At 39.6% G+C, this 22,232-nt stretch overlaps 1 protein-coding gene across 2 annotated transcripts in view; it reads left to right on the top strand.

Annotated features, from left to right (window-relative positions):
* The first annotated feature begins 2,317 nt into the window (after positions 1 to 2,317).
* Positions 2,318 to 22,232, top strand: part of LOC148421396 (alpha-1,6-mannosylglycoprotein 6-beta-N-acetylglucosaminyltransferase B-like) — an 86,846-nt gene continuing 66,931 nt past the window's right edge. Inside the window, exons 1-2 of one of the 2 annotated variants that reach the window (XM_088420228.1) lie at positions 2,318 to 2,720; positions 9,920 to 10,032. In XM_088420228.1, coding sequence (XP_088276354.1) covers positions 2,653 to 2,720; positions 9,920 to 10,032 — 181 coding nt within the window. In that variant the 5' untranslated portion in view covers positions 2,318 to 2,652. The remainder of the gene's footprint in view (positions 2,721 to 9,919; positions 10,033 to 22,232) is intronic. The other variant, XM_088420229.1, reaches the window with a different exon arrangement.

Consider the following 22,232-nt stretch of genomic DNA (forward strand, 5'->3'; position numbering starts at 1 on the left):
GTGGGCTGACACGTTGGGGAGCTTGTCACCTTGGTGTGTTCCACGCTCGTGTCACACAACGGAACGGTGCCTCTGTCAGTCACGGTGTCACTTCCACAAGCCTGCGTGCTCCCCGCGGGCCTTTTTCACCCCCTTTGGCGTCCCTTTGTGTTCTCAACGCTCACAGGACTTCTTTTGCTTTGAGGGCTTCTGGTCTGTCAAAACAATATGCTCGACAAAAAGTTCCTGAACACAAGGCAAGTGGGCATATGTCTTGTTGTTGCTCCTATTATAGACAGATCCAGCCATATACACCTGTATATGGTTGGATCTGCCACATGTCTCTTAATGACTTTGACATGCGATTGGCTGGCAACCAGTTGAGGGTTCCCCGCCTGCTGCCCATAGAAAGCTGGGATAGGCACCAGCAACTCTCGTGAGGATAAGCAGCTATAGAAAATTGATGGATGGATGGATGGATATATATACATATATACATACCGACAACTCACACAGTTCATTAAATTATTCAAAACGCCTTTTCATTAAAGAGGCTTATTGTAAAAGTAAAGTTTTGTTACAGTTTTCAGAGAAGATTTTACTAATTTTATTGTGCTCAAGTACATTAAGTTTGAATACAACATTGTCACTATAATGAAATACCATATAGTCCAAAGGAAAAAAAGGCAGTAATGGAGTGTAAATGATGAAATCTGCCTTGCTAGATTTTCACATTAATGTTATTGAGCCATAAAAACAATTTTATCAAGAGGAAAGTTCATGTTTATTTTATAGGTGATTATCTTTGCTGTGCTAAATCAAATCGACGCAGACCAAGTGTGTAGCGCTTAGTCCCAACCGTGCATCTGCATTTGCATGGCAAGCGTTTGTGTGCGTGCATGTGTGTGTTTCTACCAGAGAGCGTTTCAAACCACAGGAGAAGCGAGTCAATGGTGAACGAAATGAAAATGCAAATCGTCCTTCTGCTGTTGACCTGCGCTGTCAATCAGCAAGGCAATAATTCAATGCAGGCCAACTTTGTAAAAGCAGGCATGCTATCAACCTAGACTGTGACTGAGACACAACTTATATATATATATATATATATATATATATATATATATATATATATATATATATATATATATATATATATATATATTGCTATATTGCTATATTGCTATTGTATTTAAGTACAGCCCTGGTCCTCTTTACCTATATCAGACTTGTGTAAAATGCAGCATGCATCCCCCAGGCCGATGCGATGCAGTAAACACGTGTAAAAATCAAATGTTTACCCACTGGATTGCTACTGATGGAGCAGACCTCTTCCCACCACTTGGACAGCTCGCGTGGGTGGTTGGCTGTCAGTCAAGCGTCACGGGGCAAGTGAAGCAGAACATGAGGAATGTCACTTTCATTTGCATTGTGTCACACGCTATTCAACTGCATTTTCACCACTTTTACAAAAATACTGCCACTTTTTCTTGTGTGTGTGTGTTTTTTTGTTTTTGCAAATCAACGACAGTTAAATTCCTTTTAAGAAATGATTTTTTTTCCTGACATTAAATATTCCTCCTGAGGCGTCTGGTGACCTCTAGATGCCGCTGTTGTTTCCTGGCTACGGTGAATGTCGCTCTCCGTGGTCCTGAAATACTACTCTCAGGGGAACAAGGTGTCAGATTCATGCCGCTTTCACATTGTTTCTAGTGCAATTTACACAATTTAACCAGACCATAATCACACGCTAGAATTAATGTTAGCGTTATGTGACAGCAAGCTAAAGTGTTTCATGTCAGTGGCGTACAAAAGCTTGTGTATACAACCTTGTATTATCTGTTCATATATTTTGTATTTATTTACATTTTAATCGGAGTTCGCCCGTTTTGCGTTGTTTTAATTCGCATGTAATGACATTACGGCTTAGTGTATGTGTGTTTTTTATGTGACAAGTGGTTCAAAGGTATACATAGTGAAATGTTGGAGTAGGTGAAGGAAAATTGACCAGCTGGAGCTGTTCATGGTGTGAGACCAATTCATCCGCTAAGATAACCGGAAGTAACGTGCACAGCGGAAGAGGCAGCTTTGTGTCTAACAAGATAAGTGTATAGATGTATACACGTTATTTTTTTAATTTGCGTTGTATGCATTAAATATATGTTTTAGAAAGAAACACATATTTGTAATCATCAATTGGGTGGTTAACATTTCGTTTCCTTGTGATATTAGGCGTGACAAGTGTAGTAAAGACTTATTGTGAAATCCTTACCGGATAACTTGCGCATTGTTGGCGTAGCTTGACTCACTAAGCAAACAAATTGCCGGGAGCCACTGAGTGTCAGCTCATTCGAGAGGGCTCAGGAAAGAAGTTTAAACCATCTTACCCGAGCGCTACGTGGCCTCGTCCACAGCTTCCTGCGCGCTGAAGCGGACTCTCCACAACTTCATCCAACGGCGGAAAAGCAACCTGCGGCGACATCGCGCCATCATCACCAGACACCGCTGCAAAAAGAAAAAGAAAAAAGAAAGTCTACGGGCACGGGATGAAACTTTCCACCGGGGAAATGCCGCATTAGAACTCTTTCATTTCGCCGCTCGGAGAACCGACAAGATGTTTGGTCAGCGACAAAGGGGAATCTTCGCGTCCGTTTCAGGGGTCGCTCGTTTTGGGAAATGATGATTGTAAGCACCGACGGCAAAATAATGGTCAGGAGATGGCTCGTCACGTTCAAGCCGTTCAGGTAAGGAGCTCTTTTTATCTGCTTATCGTGGACGCATTGGTGCGTTCGGTTTTCGAGTAACAAGTACTTCGAAGAAATTTGTTGGCTCAGCTGAGCCCAATTGGTCGTCAGTGTGCTATGATTTGAGATGCGATCATCTTGGCCCCCAATGAAGTTTCGTTGTAAAACCTAAAAAAAACTGTCAGTTTTTTTGTTTGTTTGTTTGTTTTGGCCTGTAAGAGTTCAATGACAATGCACATCAATATAAGACTACCAAAAAGAAATATTGTACACAATTTCTTTTTCCATTTTGACGAATAAGATGCACAGCCTTTTTGGAGGAAAGGCTTTTTTTTATATATATTTTTTGCAAAGCCATCTCTAGAAAAGAGTAAAAATTTCACCACCTCACACTCGCTGCGGGGCTATTAATAAAAATTGTACCGTTAGACATGAAACTGAATCATTCTTAACTAAACAAAACAAAAAAAAGCAATCTAAATCAACTTTCGGCAAATGTTAACGTTGTCTTTTTACTATTGCTGATAGCCTACTGAATCAAAAGTTGTACACAATTTCTTTCCCATTTTTTTTTTTTTTATATAAATGAGAAGCACAATGTATTTATTTAGTATTTTTTTTTCTTTTGAGCGGGGGGGGGGGGGGGGGGGTCTGTGACTAAAGCAGTATTTCTCAGTTATTTTTTGCAAAGCCACCCCTAGAAAATAGTAAACGTTTCACCCCCCCACACACACACACTTGCTGCATAACTACAAATAAGAGCAGTATTCATAAAAATTGTATAATTAGACCTTAAATTGTATTATTTTTACATTAACAAAAGAAAAAAAGCATTTTAAACTTTCAGCAAATGACTATTTTACTATTTGCAATATAAGACTTTTGAAAAAGACAACCTTACACATATTTTTCCGATTTTTATGAATGAGAAGCACATTTATGGGGGGGGTTGGAACTAAACCAGTGTTTCACAGTTATTTTTTGCAAAGCCACCACTAAAAAAAAGAGCAGTGACTATAAGTTAGATCATTATATACAATACAAAATTGACCGAAAATTGTATAATCTGTAATGTTAACAAAAAAAAAGCAATATAAATCAACCTATTGACTGCTTATTGATTCATATTTGCTTAAAAGTAGTAATGTACTTGGTTCTAAGTAGGCTTCAAGTTTTTCATTGGTTTGCACTCAACGAGTGAGTTAGCGGTGTGCCAGGTTTTTGCCTTGTCTGTTTTAATTATTATTTACTTTAGTTTATTCTTTGTAAGTATCAAGGCTTGTTTATTTACTGCTATTTTTTTTAAAAAGGGCAGTAAATACACACGTTTGACCAAACATGATTAATAATCGTGATTTCAATATGGACCAAGTAATTGTGATTATTATTTTGGCCATAATCATACAGCTCTAATCCCACGGTACCGGGCCCCAGATCAGTGGTTTGGAACACCTGATTTACAGTACATTTGATTTAATTAGTCGACTAATTGCGACTTGTGTTGGTGATAAGTTGACTAGTAAAAAAATAGCTCCAGTTGTAGCTGTAGTCCCATCACTAAACTGCAGTTTAGCCATCAAACTGATACCTTAGGAATAGAGGTCATCTTAGATCCCTGTTCCCACATACTTCAATCCAATTGCGTTTGACACACAGAAGCAATTCAAGAAGCAAACATCGAGGTGGACTGCGTCATTTGTCGACACCCCCGCTCAGCAGATGTTTCCCCCCTAGCGTAAGGATTATACAGTAGTTGGATCAGAATCATTATGTGGAGCAGCTATGGAGCGAGTGTTGAAACCAGCCCCTGACGTTGCACTTGCAGCATGGGTAGCGCCATTATCAACATGTGGCTGAGCTTTGTTTGTGTGTGAACGAGTGTTTTTTTTTTTTATAACCAAATGCCTGTTCTTGGCCTAAAATATGTTCATTGGACGGCTGATTTTATTTTGATATGTTATAAAAGGGATGTTCATTGTGTCGATCGCGGGCGACCACCATTGTTAGTCACGTGACGTTGCACAACATTAAAAAAACATATGGAAAAAAAAAGTTAATCGAGGAAAAAAAGAACACAGCGTTGTTTACATCAAATGCCGGGATAACGACGATCTCGTAGTGTTTATGAACTTGCTTCTGGGAGGAACTTCACAATAAAAGAGTTCTAAGGCTGTTCGTTTCATATGTTACTTGATATCCCACATTTCATCTTGAGGCATTATCTGGCCCGCTTACGTCTGGCTGTTTGACGAAAATACAGTGGCTAGACAAGCAACACATTCTCCCCATGTCTCATTTCACATCTCTGCCACCAAGAAAAAAAAAAAAACAGATCTCATCCCATACTTCCTGCCCGATAATGTCCATCTTGCCTGGGTCATTTTACCCCTCCCGAGTACTGCAAGCCTAAGAAAACTGATGGAGTCGGAATCTGTCTGTCTGCAGTTGGAAAAATCTGAACATGTGAGTGACACAGCCCAAATGTGTATTTCCATTTATGGTGTTCACTAAACTGTAACATCACGCAGCGTTGCTCGGTGATATCGCTGCAAACGAGAAGGGTATTAATTTAATTTTAAATGTATTCATTCAGAATTTGCCTCCTCTTCCTCCCCCCCAGTAAATTGTAAGAGGTGGGCTGCTGGAAAAGTAGATCTCGAGGCAAAAAAATGTGGGCACACATCTGCAAGATGTTAGAAAGTGTCTTTTTTTTTTCGGCTGCTTTCAAAAACGTGCGAACCTCAACACTGATTCAGGTTCTTTTTGTAGTTCTTGTTGCCAGCAAAACTTTGGCGGAGAATGTCAACGCCTCCCCAGTATCTAGCATAACTTGTCCACTTACCAAATCATCTGCCAAGAGGCTAAATCAGATAGGTGTATATGTTTGAGGAAGCCAATTAGCCGATAGCTCATCTCCTCTCCTGATCCAATTAAAGGGAGCAGAGCATTTACTTTAAGCCTGTTAATTAAAGGCTTGTCAGTGCAGGAGGAGCGAGGTCTAATCCTCCCGCATCACCCACCTAACATCCCTTTTCAAAATAGTTGAATAAAAATTAAGGGGGGTGGGGGGGCAATTGCCCTAGGACGACTCATGAGCAGCTCACACGCTCACACCCGCTAAATAGATTTTATGCCTCTTTACATTTCATATCGACCGCGTTTTTGCACGTCTAAAAATGCAAATCAAGCACATGCCAGATGCTCATGTAAACTAATTAAGTCACTTTTAAAACTTTCACAGTAATTAGCGATCATTTAAAATGACAAACTTTGGAAAATTAGCACTTTAGATGTTTTCAATTTTGATTTAGTGCGCTTTCTAGTGTCCTGTACAACATTAAATGCTTAAAGGCATGCATACAGTATCACTGGAGTGTTTTCTCAACTATAAATTCAGTCAATAGATTAATACCACAGTAGCTAAAAGAATATCTATAGCAGCGCATCTAAAATGGGAGTACGAGTACAGGACAGTTGCGTTTATCAAATTAAGAGCAAATTAATTGTAACATAAAGCAACCCATTGCTGAATTGTGACTTACCTGCAAAATTTCGCATGGTTTTACTTTGCTAAATTTTCCATGAATACACAGTCATTAATGATGCAATTTTCCAGCAGATGAGCCAGAAATAAAACATCAAATCTTGTGGAGTTGCGGAAAAAAAAAAGTCAGACACAAATGGCACAGCGCTCAGTTTTAGGTCTGTTTTTCATCCAAAAGTTATTGTTGTTGCTTTTTTTTAGAGGGTACGTAGCTAGGAGGTTAAAAATAAACAAATAAAAAAAACACACAACAGCAACACATTTCACAGGTGTGCATCACTGAAAAAGTAAGCAATGGCTTGATTAATATTCCACAATCACATTATTAACTCATTGACTGCCAATTGTTATGTTCTAGGTGGTATTTGTGGTGTTTAAATTGGTATCGGGGTTTTCTGTTCTTTTCGTTTTGGGGCTTTTTTTTTTTTTTTTTCTTTTTGATTAGTTTTTCACATTCTGGCTTATTTGGTGGGGGTTTTGTTCATGTTCTTACTTTGTTCATGTTTCTGTTCCACTTGTCAGTGTCTTAGTAGTGTGATCGCGTCCATCCGTCCCCATTAATCTGCTTCACTTGCGTCTGCCAATCAGCTCCATGCTCCAATTGTGTCTTGCCCAGGAGTTCATCGTCTCGTTTGTTTTGAGTGTATCTTGTTTCCTGTTTCCTTTCAGTTCTTGTGTGTGGTCATTGACAATGACAATGACTCATTGTATTGGAATTTACGTAGCCGTTGTTTCTGTCGCCGTCACGTATACTTGTTGTTTGAACGCGAGGATTTACGAGTCCTGTTTGCAAATTTTTTGTAGAGAATGACTCCTGCTATTTGACTTTTTACTTTGGTTAGGTTGTTGACCCTATTAATTTAGCCCTTCTTCACCTTATTATTATTTGTTTTTGTTTTTTTTTCGCAAACCCTGCATCCCGGCTTCTCTGCATTTGGGTGCACAACCCCCCACATCATTCATAGTCAAAGATCCATATTTACAGGGCTGACAGTAAATGAATTCATTATCAGGATATCAGGAGGGCGGCTCGGTGGCGCAGTGAATAGCACGTCCGCCTCAGTTTAAAGGTCCCGGTTCAAATCCACCTGGCTCCGGCCTTCCTGTGTGGAGTTTGCATGTTCTCCCCGAGCCTGCGTTTGTTCTTTCGGGGCACTCCGGCTTCCTCCCACTCCCCAGGCAGGTGAATTGGACATACTAAATGCGCGTGATTGGTCGATCGTCTCTGTGTGCCCTGCGATTGGTTGGCAACCAGCTCAGGGTGTCCCCCGCCTACTGCCCAAAGCCAGCTGAGATAGGCGCCAGCAAGCCTGCGACCCCTGTGGGGATAAGCGGCTATGGAAAATGGAGGATTGGCTATATCAGGATCATATAACCGAGACGTCTTATCCCCAACGCATCATTCGGCATCCTCTTCATCCCTATGGGTGAGCCGGATCAGTGCGTTTTGTGACTTCTTAGCTGACAATGGGAATTCCTTACTAACGAGGCACATTTATATTCTCTGGTTCCATTCACTACTTTTGCGTGACTGACGCTACTTTGACACTAAGCCGGGCATTGACTAAAAACTTGTGAATCACTCTTCAATTTTTAAACCCGGCTTGCTTTATAAGTCATGAAAGCTGATTGCTATTTTGTCCAGTGGATGAAAATCAGACATTTCCCCTCCTCTCCAGTCCCCCAAAGTCTCTTTGGTGTACTCAGATAACACTTTGATCTCTTTCTTTTTGACAACAGTAGCTTAACTGGGTCAGGATTTACACGGCTACAAAACACCTGCCTTTCCTCTCTTTCAAGTCAAACACATGAATCTCACTGGGCTGTCTTAACAAGAGAGAATGCACGCACTGCTGTCTCAATTTCCGCCCCTCCTGAGATTTTATGAAACCTATTTATGCACAAAAGCCAGGGAGTCTGTATCCGTGTGTCACTAATAGATGGATTCTATGCAAAGCACAACAGCTGATGCTGCTAAGACTGTTAAGAGCCCATTATTGCCCCAGTTTTCAGGATTTTCCGCTACTTTTTTTTATTTTACACCGCCTTGTAAAAAAACACGTTTTTCTCCTTTCCTTGAGGTTAATAAATGTCACCAACACGGGGGATAAAGTTTATTTTTTACAGCTTTGATGGAAGTACCATCCACAAGGATGTGAAGATTGGCACTTCATTTTGTGCCAACAATGGGAGACTCCAAGGACCTGTTCTAAAAATAGCACCACAACGATGGAAAATTGCAAAAAAAATCCTGATTTTCTTCATTCATTCAGGACAATTACGATTTCTTGAGGATTGCTGGTGCCTATCCCAGCTGACTTCTGTTGCCAGCCAATTTCAGGGCACACAGAAACGAACAACCATTCACGCTCCCAATCACGCCTAAGGACAATTTAGAATGTCCTGTACACCTATCATGCATGTTTTTGGAGTGTGGGAGGAGGCCAGAGTGGCCGGAGAGAACCCACTTGGGCTCAAGGGGAACTTGCAAACTCCACACAGGAAGGTTGGACTGTGAGGCGGACATGCTAACCACTGCTCCACCGAGGCGCCCACCTTCAAATTCATATCTTCTTTATAACATGCTTGAAGGGTTAAGCCATTTATTTCACTATTTTTAGCCATAAAATGTTTTTTTTCTTGTGAACTTGATGTATATACTGTATTTTTTTACATGTGGCATTAATATATTTTAAAAGCCAATTTTTGTACTTGCTCTCTACTGAAAAAGACATCACCTGTGCTCAAGGCCTTGGTTGCAACAACAAATCATGGCTCACCTGTTGGTCATGTGATGTTCAGAAGCTGAACTGTGATTAATTGCTCATTACCTTATGAGCTCAAATGAGCTAATTAAGTCCCCAAACTGTAATTCTATGTTTTTAACAGTCCAGACATTAGATCTCACATACTTATACAAATATTTTCAAGGAGTTCTGTATCTAAAAATGGCTGGCAATAAATGGGTCATTACAGGCAAAATATAACATATTTACAGCAAAAAATTGTTAAATTTGTCGACTACCTCTTTATTAAACAGCCTTTTTATTGTTTTTTTTGCTTTGATAGTTTAATGATTGCAATAATACTGAATTTACAACTACAACAACTTTTTTTAAGGTCATCATTGTTATTATTGCTTGATTTGTATTTGAGAAACTAACCTTTTTGCTGTTTCTAAGTGTCACTACAGTAATATAAAAAAAAATATTGGCGCAACAAGACTAAATGCTGCTGCATTTATGCTGCGCTGTCAAAGTGATGCGCACGTCATACAATTTGTTTTCCACCCATTCTCGGGCTCATACATCAGATATACAGTTAATGTGTGTGATCGTTGCCTTTTTCCAAAGTGAAGTCATATTTGGTAAAAAAGTGTAACATGAATGTTTTTCTTCTTTTTGCATTGTTGCGATATTTGTTTTCTACTTTTCTCAATGGCCTTGTCATGTCAATTGTCGCCTTGCCAACCGCACCCACGATAATTTGTTTTGTCAAGCTATATTCTCCCAGCGCCACTTTACCTGCCTGTAAATGCCTTGCCTGTCTTCAATTCTCCCAAATTACTCAGCTCCGCATTTCCTGCCTTCTCACATGAAACGCCATTCACTCCTTTTAACACTTCCCCGCTTCCTCGCGCTTTTGTGTGTTGCAGGATATTCGTGGCTGGAATTGGCTTCTTCAGCCTGTGCTTTCTAATGACTTCTCTGGGGGGGCAATTCTCAGCCAAGAGACTGGGGGACTCTCCCTTCACCATCCGCACGGAAGGTACCCACATATGCTTTCTGTGTGCGCTTTAAAATGCTCTCTGTTCCCACGCGCGAAACATGACCACTGCGTGCTGTAGTTATTACTAAAGTGGGGTACATAATAACAATTTTTAACATTTCAACCGATTTTCGTTTTTGAATGCAAAGCAGCTTGAGACACTCAGAGGGACACTTTTTTTTTTTCCTCCCCCAATCATAACAATGTTCTATGTCTAAGCGCCAAAACTGATTTGTGAGATGTAACAGAAGATATCCAGACTAACAGAAGTTTAAAAAACAAACAAACAAAAACAAGTCATGACTTGATAGTGCAAATGCGTTTCCACTCAAAACAAAGAGTTATGTTGTGAGTTTCAGGTCACTTTTTAATTGGCTATGGCTGTGTTTCGGCGCACACTCATGGAGGTTCGTGTGAACCGCCAACATACCGTATTTGCGAACACATTTAAGAGGGAAGTCAACCCAAATGTTTTCTTTACTATAATATGTTCAATGCACTCACACATGACATTCTAAATTAATATTGTGTTTGCAGAGTATGAGTTGAATGGCAAAATCCACGCTGCTTTTATCCAGCTCACGGGGTGGCCATTTTGCCACTTTGTCTCGATTAAAAATGACATCACGGTTGATTGGTCATTACTTGAGCCCTGAGCAATGGTGACACCACTTTTAGTCAATAGTAAGCGGAAAAATGGCTATCTAAATGAGAGAGCTAAAAACTTGTGGATTTTTGTTGCTTAATTCATATTATATATTATTAATTGTAATACCGTATCAAGATAGTGGTGTTGTATAAAATATGTTCTTGTAAAATAAATTGGCTTAACTTTTAACATTTTATGCCACAGTGGTTAACTTGGCGTGATGGTAAATAAAATTGCCTGCACAACAACTTGTATTCCAAGGCAGCACTGATTATTGCCTATCAATGTTTTTTTCGTGGTGGCAATGGTTTTTGACTCTGGCCCATTTTTTCCTGTGCTGGATAGTTTTTAAATCAGAACTTGGAAGTCTGTACATAATTGTGCGCCACTCTGGAGGCTTCACTGTGATGAACTTGGAGAAGTGGAGACCGAGTATACTTATATTTAAAAAATGCTCAGTTTATGTCTGTGTTTGAGAGATAATGGAACAGGCGGATTTGCTTTTGGGATTACCGTGTTTGCGACAACTGTTGGTAATGCAAGTTTGTGTGAATTAAGGATAAGAATGCGCTGTACGTGCTTGATTAATCAACTGCTTGTGCCATGCAGCCTGGGAAGGAATTTGGAGCAAGCCCATTAAAATTGCATAACGTCCAACCGCGCTCCCCCAAAGGATTTCGCCGTGTGCTATGTTTATCAATGATGTCGGCCTGTATCATCTATTGCTGGGAAATTTGCCTTCCTTTTGATTATGCGGAATTTTTTTTTTTTTTTTTTGAGGGGGACGCCCCTGCTCGTTCAGCCTTTTTACGCGTGGCCCGGTGCGGATCGACCACGCGGCTTTGGCGACTCCCTGCCCATTCCGAGCGCGCGCTGATCCGCGTTTGTGATGAGCTGGCAGGAAAACCGCTGTTAAAAGGGGCGATGGCAGCAATGTGGGACAAGATTGAAACGGCGCAAGCCCAGAGGCCCATCCATCTGCTCGCTGAAAAACAACCGGGCCTTTCATTAAGCCTTCGCTCACCACCTGTGGGGTCACTCCGTGTTTGCGTGTCATGTTTGCCACGTCGTTCATGTAATACAAAGGAGATTATGGGCTTTCCCAAATCATTCTGCACTTTTGAATGCTAAGCTCCTTCATTTTACACTGATTTATGACTTATGTTTGCTTTTGGGCTTTACTCTAAGCCCGTTGTTGTCCCACTGTATTGTTTTTTTTTCATCCGCTGTTGTGTACATTCCAGATTAGGTGTCATCCTTTGAAAAGTTTGACAGCTGTTTGGGAAAAGTTCTTAAACATTGTACTTTAGGTCTTTGAGAATGGTGGCGGCAATGCTGCGAAAAAGCCAATAACTAAGCAGAGCTGCATTGTTGTTGGATACGTGGATTATTGGTAGCAATAATTTTTAGCCTGTGAAAACTGAAGTGTAAACTTTATTTGATTAATTGATAACCACATCATTTATTTTGTTTATTCATTTGATTCATCGGATGAAAACATGTTTTTATTTTGATTTGTTTATTGAAAACAGGATTACTTTAAATTGGCTGAAGAAAATCTAAGTCAACTAGATTTCAGTTGCTGTTTTCTTCCGAAACATGGGAAAAAATGTCATTGATTCCATTTCAAAGCAAAGCAAAACGTTTGCAAATGATTCCAAACAAAGATACCAAGTGTTAATGTGTGGAGGACTACAGAAACTGGATAATATTTACTACTGAGAAGCTGAATTTGAACATTGCAGCAATTTTAAAGTAAACTAGCTCTCAGAATGATTGATGATCATCCAATATGATTTTTGATGAATTTGATATTCGATTAGTTGTCATTGCTTCATAATATTATAGTCACTTGAGCATGACATCACAGACATATTGGAAGGAGAAGATGAAGAAAAAGGCACTTGACATTACAGGGAAGTCCCAGTAACCTCTCCAATGTGCGCAGGACAAAGATATATTTTCCTTAAAACCTTTATTATGTTTGGAAGACATTAAAGCCCAAATCACCTTGAACTTCCTAAACTTCAATAAAGAGAAAAGTCAGGTAATGATATTTGGTCCCAGTGGCCCTTGTAAATCTCTCCTACTTGTTGACTTGGACCATTGGCGCACTGTGTCAAGCCAACAGTCTTAAACGTGGCCTTTAAATTGGACCAGCCAAACGATGTGGTATTTAAGTGCAGATTTTTTTTTTCTGCTCAGGCCGCTGGCAAAGGTTAGAAAGCAATCCATGGCTTCATCACATTTCGGTCGGCTGGCTCTGATGCGCTTCACTTTGGAGTCAGCCAGTCCTCTGTGAAACATCTCCAGTTGTTTCAAAAAGTACCACTAGCCTCTTATCCTATACATACCACACTTTGTAGCCATGGTAACGCAAACCTGTGCTCATGCTGGAACACTCTGCAGTAAAGGGAGAGTGGGAAAGCCCCCCGGCAGTAAAAAGGGATCTTTGACGTCTATAGGCGTCAATGGCAGTGGACGAGTTAGAGACGGCGCTAAGTGAGCCCTAATTCATTATTAAAGGCCTATGTTTACATTAATAAAAAAAAAAAAAAACTATGGACATTCAATTGCGGTTAGTTCTTAGTATTTCTTTTCCGTTTTATAATTTTTTTCAAAACCTTTCAAGTTTCTATAAATGGCTTGGTACACATCACTCAACTTATCAATTACATTAGTCATGGATTAGCTTTACCTAAAGAAATTGTCACTGTAAGACTTAAATACTTTTTTGTATTTGTATTTGTATTTTGTATTTGTATTTTTTATTTTTTTTTTTTTTGCGACAAGAGCAGTACAGGTGAACCTCCGGCGACCTTGAACGAAAGAGGAGCTCTCAAGCGTCGCTATCTTTGCTGAGACTCTCCAACAATTGCTCCTCAGTTGGATAAGGTCTTAAAGTAGTCGATTAGTTTAGTTCTTAATTCTCCACAGGAATCGATAACTTACTATAAGCCATTTTAAGACCCTTTTTTTTTCGGCAAACACTGGCAAAAAAAAACCCGTAAAACTACGTCTTAGGGATTGAATGAGTTAAACATGTTCTTTTATTGTGGTACTTAAATTTTTATCGGACTGAATAAAGTTGTCAATGGCCATTTTCCTAAACACTTGACAGTCAAATTCCAGTCTAGTACAATTTCTGCACTTGACAGGATATTGCATATCGAATAGCAACAATATGGTGTGACAGATTTGATATATTTTAGGAGTATGTTACTGCTCCATCATCTTTTTTGATGTTATGTGATATTTTTACTCTGGGATTTAACCTCTCCGCACAATAAAACCGACATTTGTGCGGGGCTTATCACCGTAGTGCGAGCCGCTCCGCAAAGCCGAGCGCTTGTTTGAGTATTAGCCGAATCCCATTGCCACCTCGCTCTTTCCTGGATTATCGGCTTCCATCTTCTGAAATCCCTGTCTCTCCTCAGTAACTCTCAAACTCATCATGGACCGTGAGCTGCCACGGCCATGGCGCCGGCGCCGGCGGTTTGGTGTAAAACAGATTGCCAGCCTGTGTTTTTGTGCACATCTGCGATCAAGAAAGACAATCAGATTTTCTCTAGGTTCTATTTCTCAGAGTCCGCAGATGAAAAGGAGTCAGCATAAAAGGTAGCCTTTTATCTCCCCATTAAAATGAATCCGCCACAAGGGAGATGTTAGCTTGATCAAAGGCTCTCCCTATGGAACTTGTTCATACTATGCAGTCGGTTTATTATAATAACAAGAAGCCACGACAATCCCTTTTAGCCTCCGCTTGACTCTTACGACGCTGTTTGTTCTAGCTCGAAGACCCGAGGCTTGAGAACTCCTTGTGCTTCCCTGATGGGAATGAGAATCTAATTTTATTTCCCCCCCTCGCTTATTCTTTCATTTATATATTTTGGAAGGCGAGTCTTATAGCAAACAGTTTGAAAGACACCGCTGTCATTTGCGAAATGGGGAATAGATGGCCGAGAGGTGAGAGTCGGGCTTGTAAATGTTGCCGTGCTGCATTAAACACAGTCCTGTAGTGTTTTGTTTTTATTATTTTTTTTTATATTAGTCAGAGGAAGACTCATGCCTACGTTTCGCATTGGCACAAGTCCCCCAAAGCTTTGTTCGCCTATGTCCTCAGAAGACCTCTACCAAGAGTTTACTCGTGCTGTCAAGAGATTAAAGAAATAAGGAATTTATTGATCTAATTTAATTTTAATCACACCTAAAAAAAATTCAGAGAAACCCTCAACCTGTTTTTCTTCTTTTGTAGTTTAGATTCATTGTATTAATTTTGGCGTATCAAAATATTGATATACAACAATAAAAAAGTGGCTTCAGTTTTATTTTTTTTAATTTATTTTTTTTGTCACAGACTTAAATAGTTGCAAGTGCATCCATTAATCTTCTGTCCTATTTGAGAGGAGTTCCAAGTGCTTGCTGCCACCGTAAGTTTTGACCAGCAGGAGGAATGGGGCAATTTTTATACTTAGCCGTGGTTGCTATTGTTAGCTGAAGCCGTAGTCACACCTGGATGCTTTGTATTTATGTGATAGGCTAAACTAGAGCTGCTTCTATGTATGGCTGTCAGGAACTAATATGATACTAATATGAAAATTAGTCGACAGTATTTTCCCATCGTCAACATGTCTTTTTAATTTATTTTACTCATCATTTGGTCATTACAGTTGCAACGTGCATTTACGTACAGGAAATATTTCAGGGGAAGTGTTTTCCCTCACTCCCTCATTGCGTCACTTCCCAAAGAAAAATCACGGATTTTGGCAGAGGTTATGAAAACATCAAACATCAAACTTTCTTTATGCTTACTACAGCAAGTACAGTAGAATATGCAGATATTGTATTTACCATTAATCATACCAACAATTTTCATTTCCTTTTGCATTTTCACCTGTCCTCCCACCTGCAGCAGGAGTCTATCAGGTTAAGTCAAACACAAACACAATGACAGCCAATCAGTGTCCATGGTGTGATTGATCTTTGTTTTCCGTCATCCTACAACTCAAGTAGAAGCAACCCAAGTGCATGAAATATGATCTAATTAGCTTCAAGAAAGCACAGTTAAACATTATAATTTTGACTAACACAATTTTTTAACGAGGACTAATTAATTGATTGGAATTGCGTTAATGCATGAGATTTGCACGGGTCAATGTGTATGTTTATGTACACTCAAAACTGGCGTTGTTCAGCATTTTTTCTGGGGCTTTGTTCTGTATAAACAGCACAAACAAGGATGGATGAACTTGGCAATTTGCTGCATTAAGGGTCAGGATCAAACATGTGGAAAGCTGGGCCAAAACATCAAGTTCAAATGGGAACGATCTAACTTAGGAGTTCCTCAACACACTAACCGTCATTTGCCTTGTTTGATTTATAACCTCAAACATGAGCGGTTTGTATGGTGGCAATGGACTGAAGTTACTTGACAATATGCAGCACTTGAGCACACAGAAAACAATTTTTCCCCCCCCAAAAAAACATCAATATGTTTAATGTCACTCCCAGGTGCAATTTACCGTCAAGCTAAATATTTATCAAACAGAGTTGCTCCATGTGTAATCAAAACAGAAACAGATGAACCTTTCAGTCTGCTTGCTTAATGTTAACGCTTAATAGCATCCATATTGCATTGCTTTACCCCTTTAAAGAGGAGGTATACTAAAACAAAAAATATTTAAAATGTGTTCTTTGCTATCCTAATTGTCTAAACTTGTCATTGTGAGTAATATTGCTTTGACGGAAAATGAATTAAGCAGTAAAATACCCGCGCCCAATCTTAGGAGGTGGCCATTTTGACACTTGCTGTCGACTTAAAAAATGATGTCAGAGTTGCTCAGGTAATAACCAATGTTCACAAGCTGCCCACGATTGGCCGTCGTCACCTGAGCCTGAAGCAACTGTGGTGTCGATTTTTAACTAACTGCATGTCCCAAAATGGTCAACTTTTTGACTTTATGACACATTATTTCTGCTGTGTGGGAATATGCAACAAAGAATGTTTGCTTTAACCGTTTGGGACTTGGCGAAGAAACCTTTACATTATTTTAATAAATAATATATGTATTTTTTTTTTTACATGAAACAAAAACAGGAATGCATATTTCACCAGTTGTTGCACTTTGGCAGAATTCCTCTCTCAAATGAGTGGTTTTAGTCGTTGGCTGTTTAGGTCCAAGGAACATCGTCATGCAGTAAACCATTGAAGCGCATCGCGCTGGCTTAATCTGTGGCCTGCTTTCATGTGTGTACATTTTTTTTCCCCTCCCAAGCTGGCAGTTCATCTCCATCACAAACTCCCCGCAGTGATGTTTCCTCCCCATCACTTCATGTAGAACAAATGTGGCATGACAATCTTCTCCACGTTGCTGGTGTAAGGTGCATCGCAAGCCACTCCGGGAGTACACTTTATCAGTGCACTCATAGCCTGGGGACTTTTGAGTGTGCGTGTGTGTGTTTGTGCATGATGTGTGGTTCTGGATAACATCACCCACCAAGGGCCCACAAGCTAATGGGTTATACTGTGTGTTGGCTTGTACTTTTCCTCTGCATGGATGGATGCGTGACACACCTGAAGCGTTCTATACAAAACCTACAAAAAGACAGAAAATGATCAGTTTCTTACTCGTATTTCAACCTTCAGCAACTGAACTGAGCATAGGAAAGGTGGACTGTAGTGACTGTAATTGAAGCTTGTCCCTGACGCCGCAGTGTGACAGCACGTCATAAATGTCAACGTCAGCTTTGGTGTAACTGCTGGCTAATAGAAAGCGTTAATGAGTTGCGATTAAAATGCTGCGGAACAATTACATCTATGCCAATGAAATGAGCTGTACCATGAGTTTATCTTCCTTGAAACGCACTCCAAAAAAATGTTGTGCAGTGCTAATTGGCCTGCAAGCTACACATTTGCACATCTGGCAGATTTGTAGCTGATGATGACTGCAAATCCTACGATTAGCAATGCTAGAATTATTTTTACAGTCATGACCTGCGTTGGTTGAGGAATAAAATAAGCGGGTTTACTTTACTTACAGCTTCATAAAACAGACTGCGCACACCATTGGCAACAAGTAGAAAGGTAATGGATACTGTTATATTTAAAAGCTAGTTTTGTGCTTCAGATAGGTCGGATTTATTTTCTCCATGGAGCATTCAGAACAGGGGTGCGTTGAATGGAATTTTATTATATGGCTTGACCCGTTCTTGTGACAGTTTTTAAGTCAGGTCTTAAATTGTTCAAAAGAAGCTAAATTAAGTTGTTGAACAGATTGTTGTGGGTTTTGTTTTCTCATTTTGCCTGTGAGCTTCTGTTACAGCAACAGTGATTGTTTTTTTGCAGCCGTTCCTATACTGTATTTGAGGAGGTCAAATTAGCCATTGCGGTTGGTCTCACCATTGATAAATCACATTGTTACGCACATGCCAGTTTAACCTATTTGCATATACTCCTCCAGGGCTGCAACATTGATTATTTTACCTCCGCTCAACTTTATTTACTTTATAAACCACTTTAAAACAGCCATTGCTGGGTACAAGTACTGTACATGGGGTAACATTTGTCATGCAATCACACAGCAAAAAGAATCACACAAATAAAAGCAGTACATAAAAGAATACATAATAGATAAAAACAACAACAAATACAAACAAAAGAAAATACAACAATGCTGGGTCTTAAATTGAGTCGAAAGGCAAAAATTGAAATGTGTCTTTTTTGATGAGTTTTGAATTTAGACTTGGAAAGGGCAGGGGGGGGATCTGGGCTATTTTAAATTAATCTAGGTCTCAATCCAGTAATTTGGTTATCAAATTGATTAAATTTGATCATTAAACAGTTGTCAAATTTTCTGCAGTTAAATACTCCTCCCAGAAGACATTCAGCAAATCAAGCCCTAAAATTACACATAAGCCAAGAAAAGCTCAAACTTGTTGCAAAACCAGTAGAGCATTGTTCTCCATTTTTGCCTTTTCAATGTTTAATGAATCAATTGCCGGCCTGTGCTATGAAAAAATAAATAAATAAATAAAAACAAGAGCTCACATGGCCAATATGCTGCGGCTTTGTAGTTGAAATCTAATTGAGCACGTTTGTTCTTGCGCGGCAGCTTTGAAGCAGGATGAAGATAGAAGGGTAACTCAATGACTGCCAAAAATCGCTCTGGTAATCCCCTGTACATCGACATCATCGGCCATGCCAACACATTAGAAAGAGGTGAGAGCGGTGGACAAAGATGGTGGGAAAAAATGTTGCGTTTGAGCTTTGAGAAGGAGATAATGTCAGTGAGCATTTGGTTTTGGCGGACAACCAAACAGCTGTTGATGGAGCCACTTTTAGATGGGCACAAATGAAATCTTGTCAAGTAATACTGTGGTGATTAAACATGACAAAACAGAATTATTTTTATCAACGCAGATTAAAACAAGCTCTGTTACCTGTCAATGTTGGCGGCGGTTCTGCCAGATGTGTGCGTGTCAGCAGTTTAAAGGCCATTTAGCACAGTGGAAGGCACCTGTTATTCTGGATTACGCTCTGACCGAGTGTCTGATATCAATACGAGAGATCTCATCTTGGGTTTATTAATTGTTGTTTTATCATTGACAAAACAGTTTAATTTGAACAGCAGACGACAGCTGTAGTACTGAATACATTAGTGTGGCGTCAATGCCATTTCCATTTGCCATAAACTCAACCCAATTCCAACTTTTACAGTCAATACATTACATTGCTGGGACCAGATTTTTAATGTTCCATTATAGTTTTGCACTACTTTAGCCAATTCTTAATGAAGTGACATATTAATGAGAAAGCTGACCCAATTTTGGAAGTGTCTGAGCCATTGTCCTGACCTCAGTCCGATTACCTGTGAATGAGAGGTTTCTCTACAGCCCATTATACGGTATTATGGTTATGTGATTTCTGAAGGTGACTGTGTACGTATACCGCAATCTGCTGTCGAAATGACCTTCCCCGTATCGTCTTACATGCCACTAGCTCATCGTAAGCTGGTTAATTTCCAGAATCAAGATAGTCGCATTCGCAGCTTGCCCTTCCGTCCTATTGGGAAAAAAAAAAAAGACACAATTTTATACCAATCGCATCATGTCCACTCGTGCCCAAATAAAAACAAAAAAAATGGTAAAGTTTATATTATTGGCAATGTTGTAACAAGACCCTGAAGGACAAATGATAGATTGCAAAAAAGTCAAACTACATCTGATGCAAATTTTTACGAGAGAATGCATACACTTAAACATCTCATTTCTATTCAATTGTTAATCACAAGCAGTGATGATTCATATTGTTGTACCTTTGGTGAGCCAGACAGACTTTACAGGCCTCAAACCATAGACCCGGAGAGATGGATGGGGAAAATAACAGGGAGGCAAAGAAAGATGAAGAGATAAAAATAATGAGAGTGAAAATCTTAATGCCGCAGCATGCTGCAGAAATCAAAGTCAAGTCTATTGAAGTGTGAAAGATGCAAAGTGAGCAGCGCTAAGTCATATTAGAGCAACAGTCCCTCCACCTCCCCTTATTCTTTGTTTTCCCCACATGTGCCCTAGGAGACGTTTTCACTTCCTCTGTGGAGCATTTCCGGAAATAGCGCTGTAGCCCTCATAAGCAGCAGAACATATTTGGCGGCAGTGGATACAATGTGTGGCGTTAGCTGGGCCGCCAAGCCAAGTCACTTAGCACTACCATGATTTATTTATGCTAGTTTATACTTTTTTCTCACTTTAGCTTTTAGGTCCCCGTAATAGTCTTTGTTATATAACTTAAGTCATTCTGACAGGTATATGTTGCACTTTAGTCATCGTGTAAGCTTCTTGCACCCCATGAAGAGTCACGTTTGTGCACTTTTCTGACCTTTCAGAGAAAATGACGCTGTTCGTACTGTCATACTTGAGGTGTTCTAGGTAGTGCTATCACTAGCGAATCGTTTTAATTTGATGATCTCCGGGGTGTCAAACTCATTTTTCTCATGGCCCACATTGTAGTAATAGTTTCTGTCAGAGAGCCGAAACAACTGTAAAGTCAAATTTTCAAGTTCGTCACACACTAGCAAGCTAGTTTTGAAATCAGAAAAAAACTGTTCAAAAAAGATTGGGAACAAAAATGGTTGTTTTGTTTTTCCCCCAAAACTTATAAAAGTTGAAAACAACTTGCAAGTTTGGAATTTTAGCCAGAAACGTAAAGTCAAATCAGCATTTAGCGGGCCGCATAAAATAATGTGGTGGCACAGATCTGGCCCCCAGGCCTTGAATTTGACATCGGTAATTTAAGGCAAACTAAAATCTGCTCCCATTATTAGATGGACTAAACGACAGAACTGATGATTTAAAAAATAAGATGAAACGGTTTAAAATATTTTGAGTGTTCGTCACGCACTTAACTACTTAGATTAGTGGGCAGTAAAAACTGTTCAAGGGAGAACGTTAGGAACAAAAAAAAGTTTGTTGTTTTTTTTTTCCCTCCCAATTTTGAGCAAGAAACTTGAAGTCAAATCGCAGGCCACATGAAATGATGCGGTGGGCCGGATCTGGTCCCCGGGCCTAGAGTTTAATACCCATGGATTATCCTATCGATCCTACCTCAGAAAAAAAGTCAAGTAACCCCAAAAAGATGTATTTATTTACTAATGTTGAACGTGAGTTCAAGTGGATATAACTTCTAACCTCTGTACATGTTTTTTTTTTTTTTTTTTAGATATCAGAAAAATGTGCCTATGCTAAACATTTAGCAATCATGGTTAGCATTAACACGCTAGTGATAACATCTAAGGTCAACACTACCTTTAAGTTCTAACTTGCATAATGCTATATATATATATTACATACTGTATTTAAAAGTGTCTTTAGAAGTGCCTTAGAGACAATGCTTCAACATTATTCAATGAGTAAACCTGAGAGTGGAAATGCCTGTTAGCTACTACGAGGTCACTAATTTCTTGTTCATCTGTTTCTTCTGCTGCTTGTTCGTCTTGACGAGCAGACTGGGTGCGTTTTGTACTTGAATGGCCTCTACTGGATAATTTGAACGTCTAAAACCAAAACGCCATAGATTATTTGTTGTAAATGGTTGTATTCTTGGATAATACAGCCCTGGTGATTTTTGCTTTTCTTTAATTTTGGGAATCTGCAAGTGCTAATATCGTCTCAAATGAAAAGCGTACAAATGGCGTCAGCCTTGTGATATCCCCTGTTTTTGGGTGAAGTCTTACTCCCTTGCCGCAATTTCAACACTGTGTACGTCTGTAAGAAAGGTCCATATAGAAAAGGCTGGAGCAAACACCGTTCCAGCATCGCTTCTTGGCGAATAGTTGATTTGATCTATTTATTTCCCCAGCGCTACTTTAGGGCTTTTTTGCCAATACGGGTGTCCTGAATACATGTGGCGTATTACAAAATTTCAGGACCATCAAATTTTGGAGTTAAATGTGCTGCCCAGTGTCAACAGGTTTTGTCTCATAAAAGTAAGGTACAAAATGATTGCTTCAAGTTTTCCATACTCAGCTTTATTGTTGCCTTTTGTTTCTGTTATCCT

Source organism: Hippichthys cyanospilos, chromosome 7, assembly GCF_059441005.1.
Source record: "Hippichthys cyanospilos isolate Australia breed blue-spotted pipefish chromosome 7, RoL_Hcya_1.0, whole genome shotgun sequence".
Classification (NCBI taxonomy): domain Eukaryota; kingdom Metazoa; phylum Chordata; class Actinopteri; order Syngnathiformes; family Syngnathidae; genus Hippichthys; species Hippichthys cyanospilos.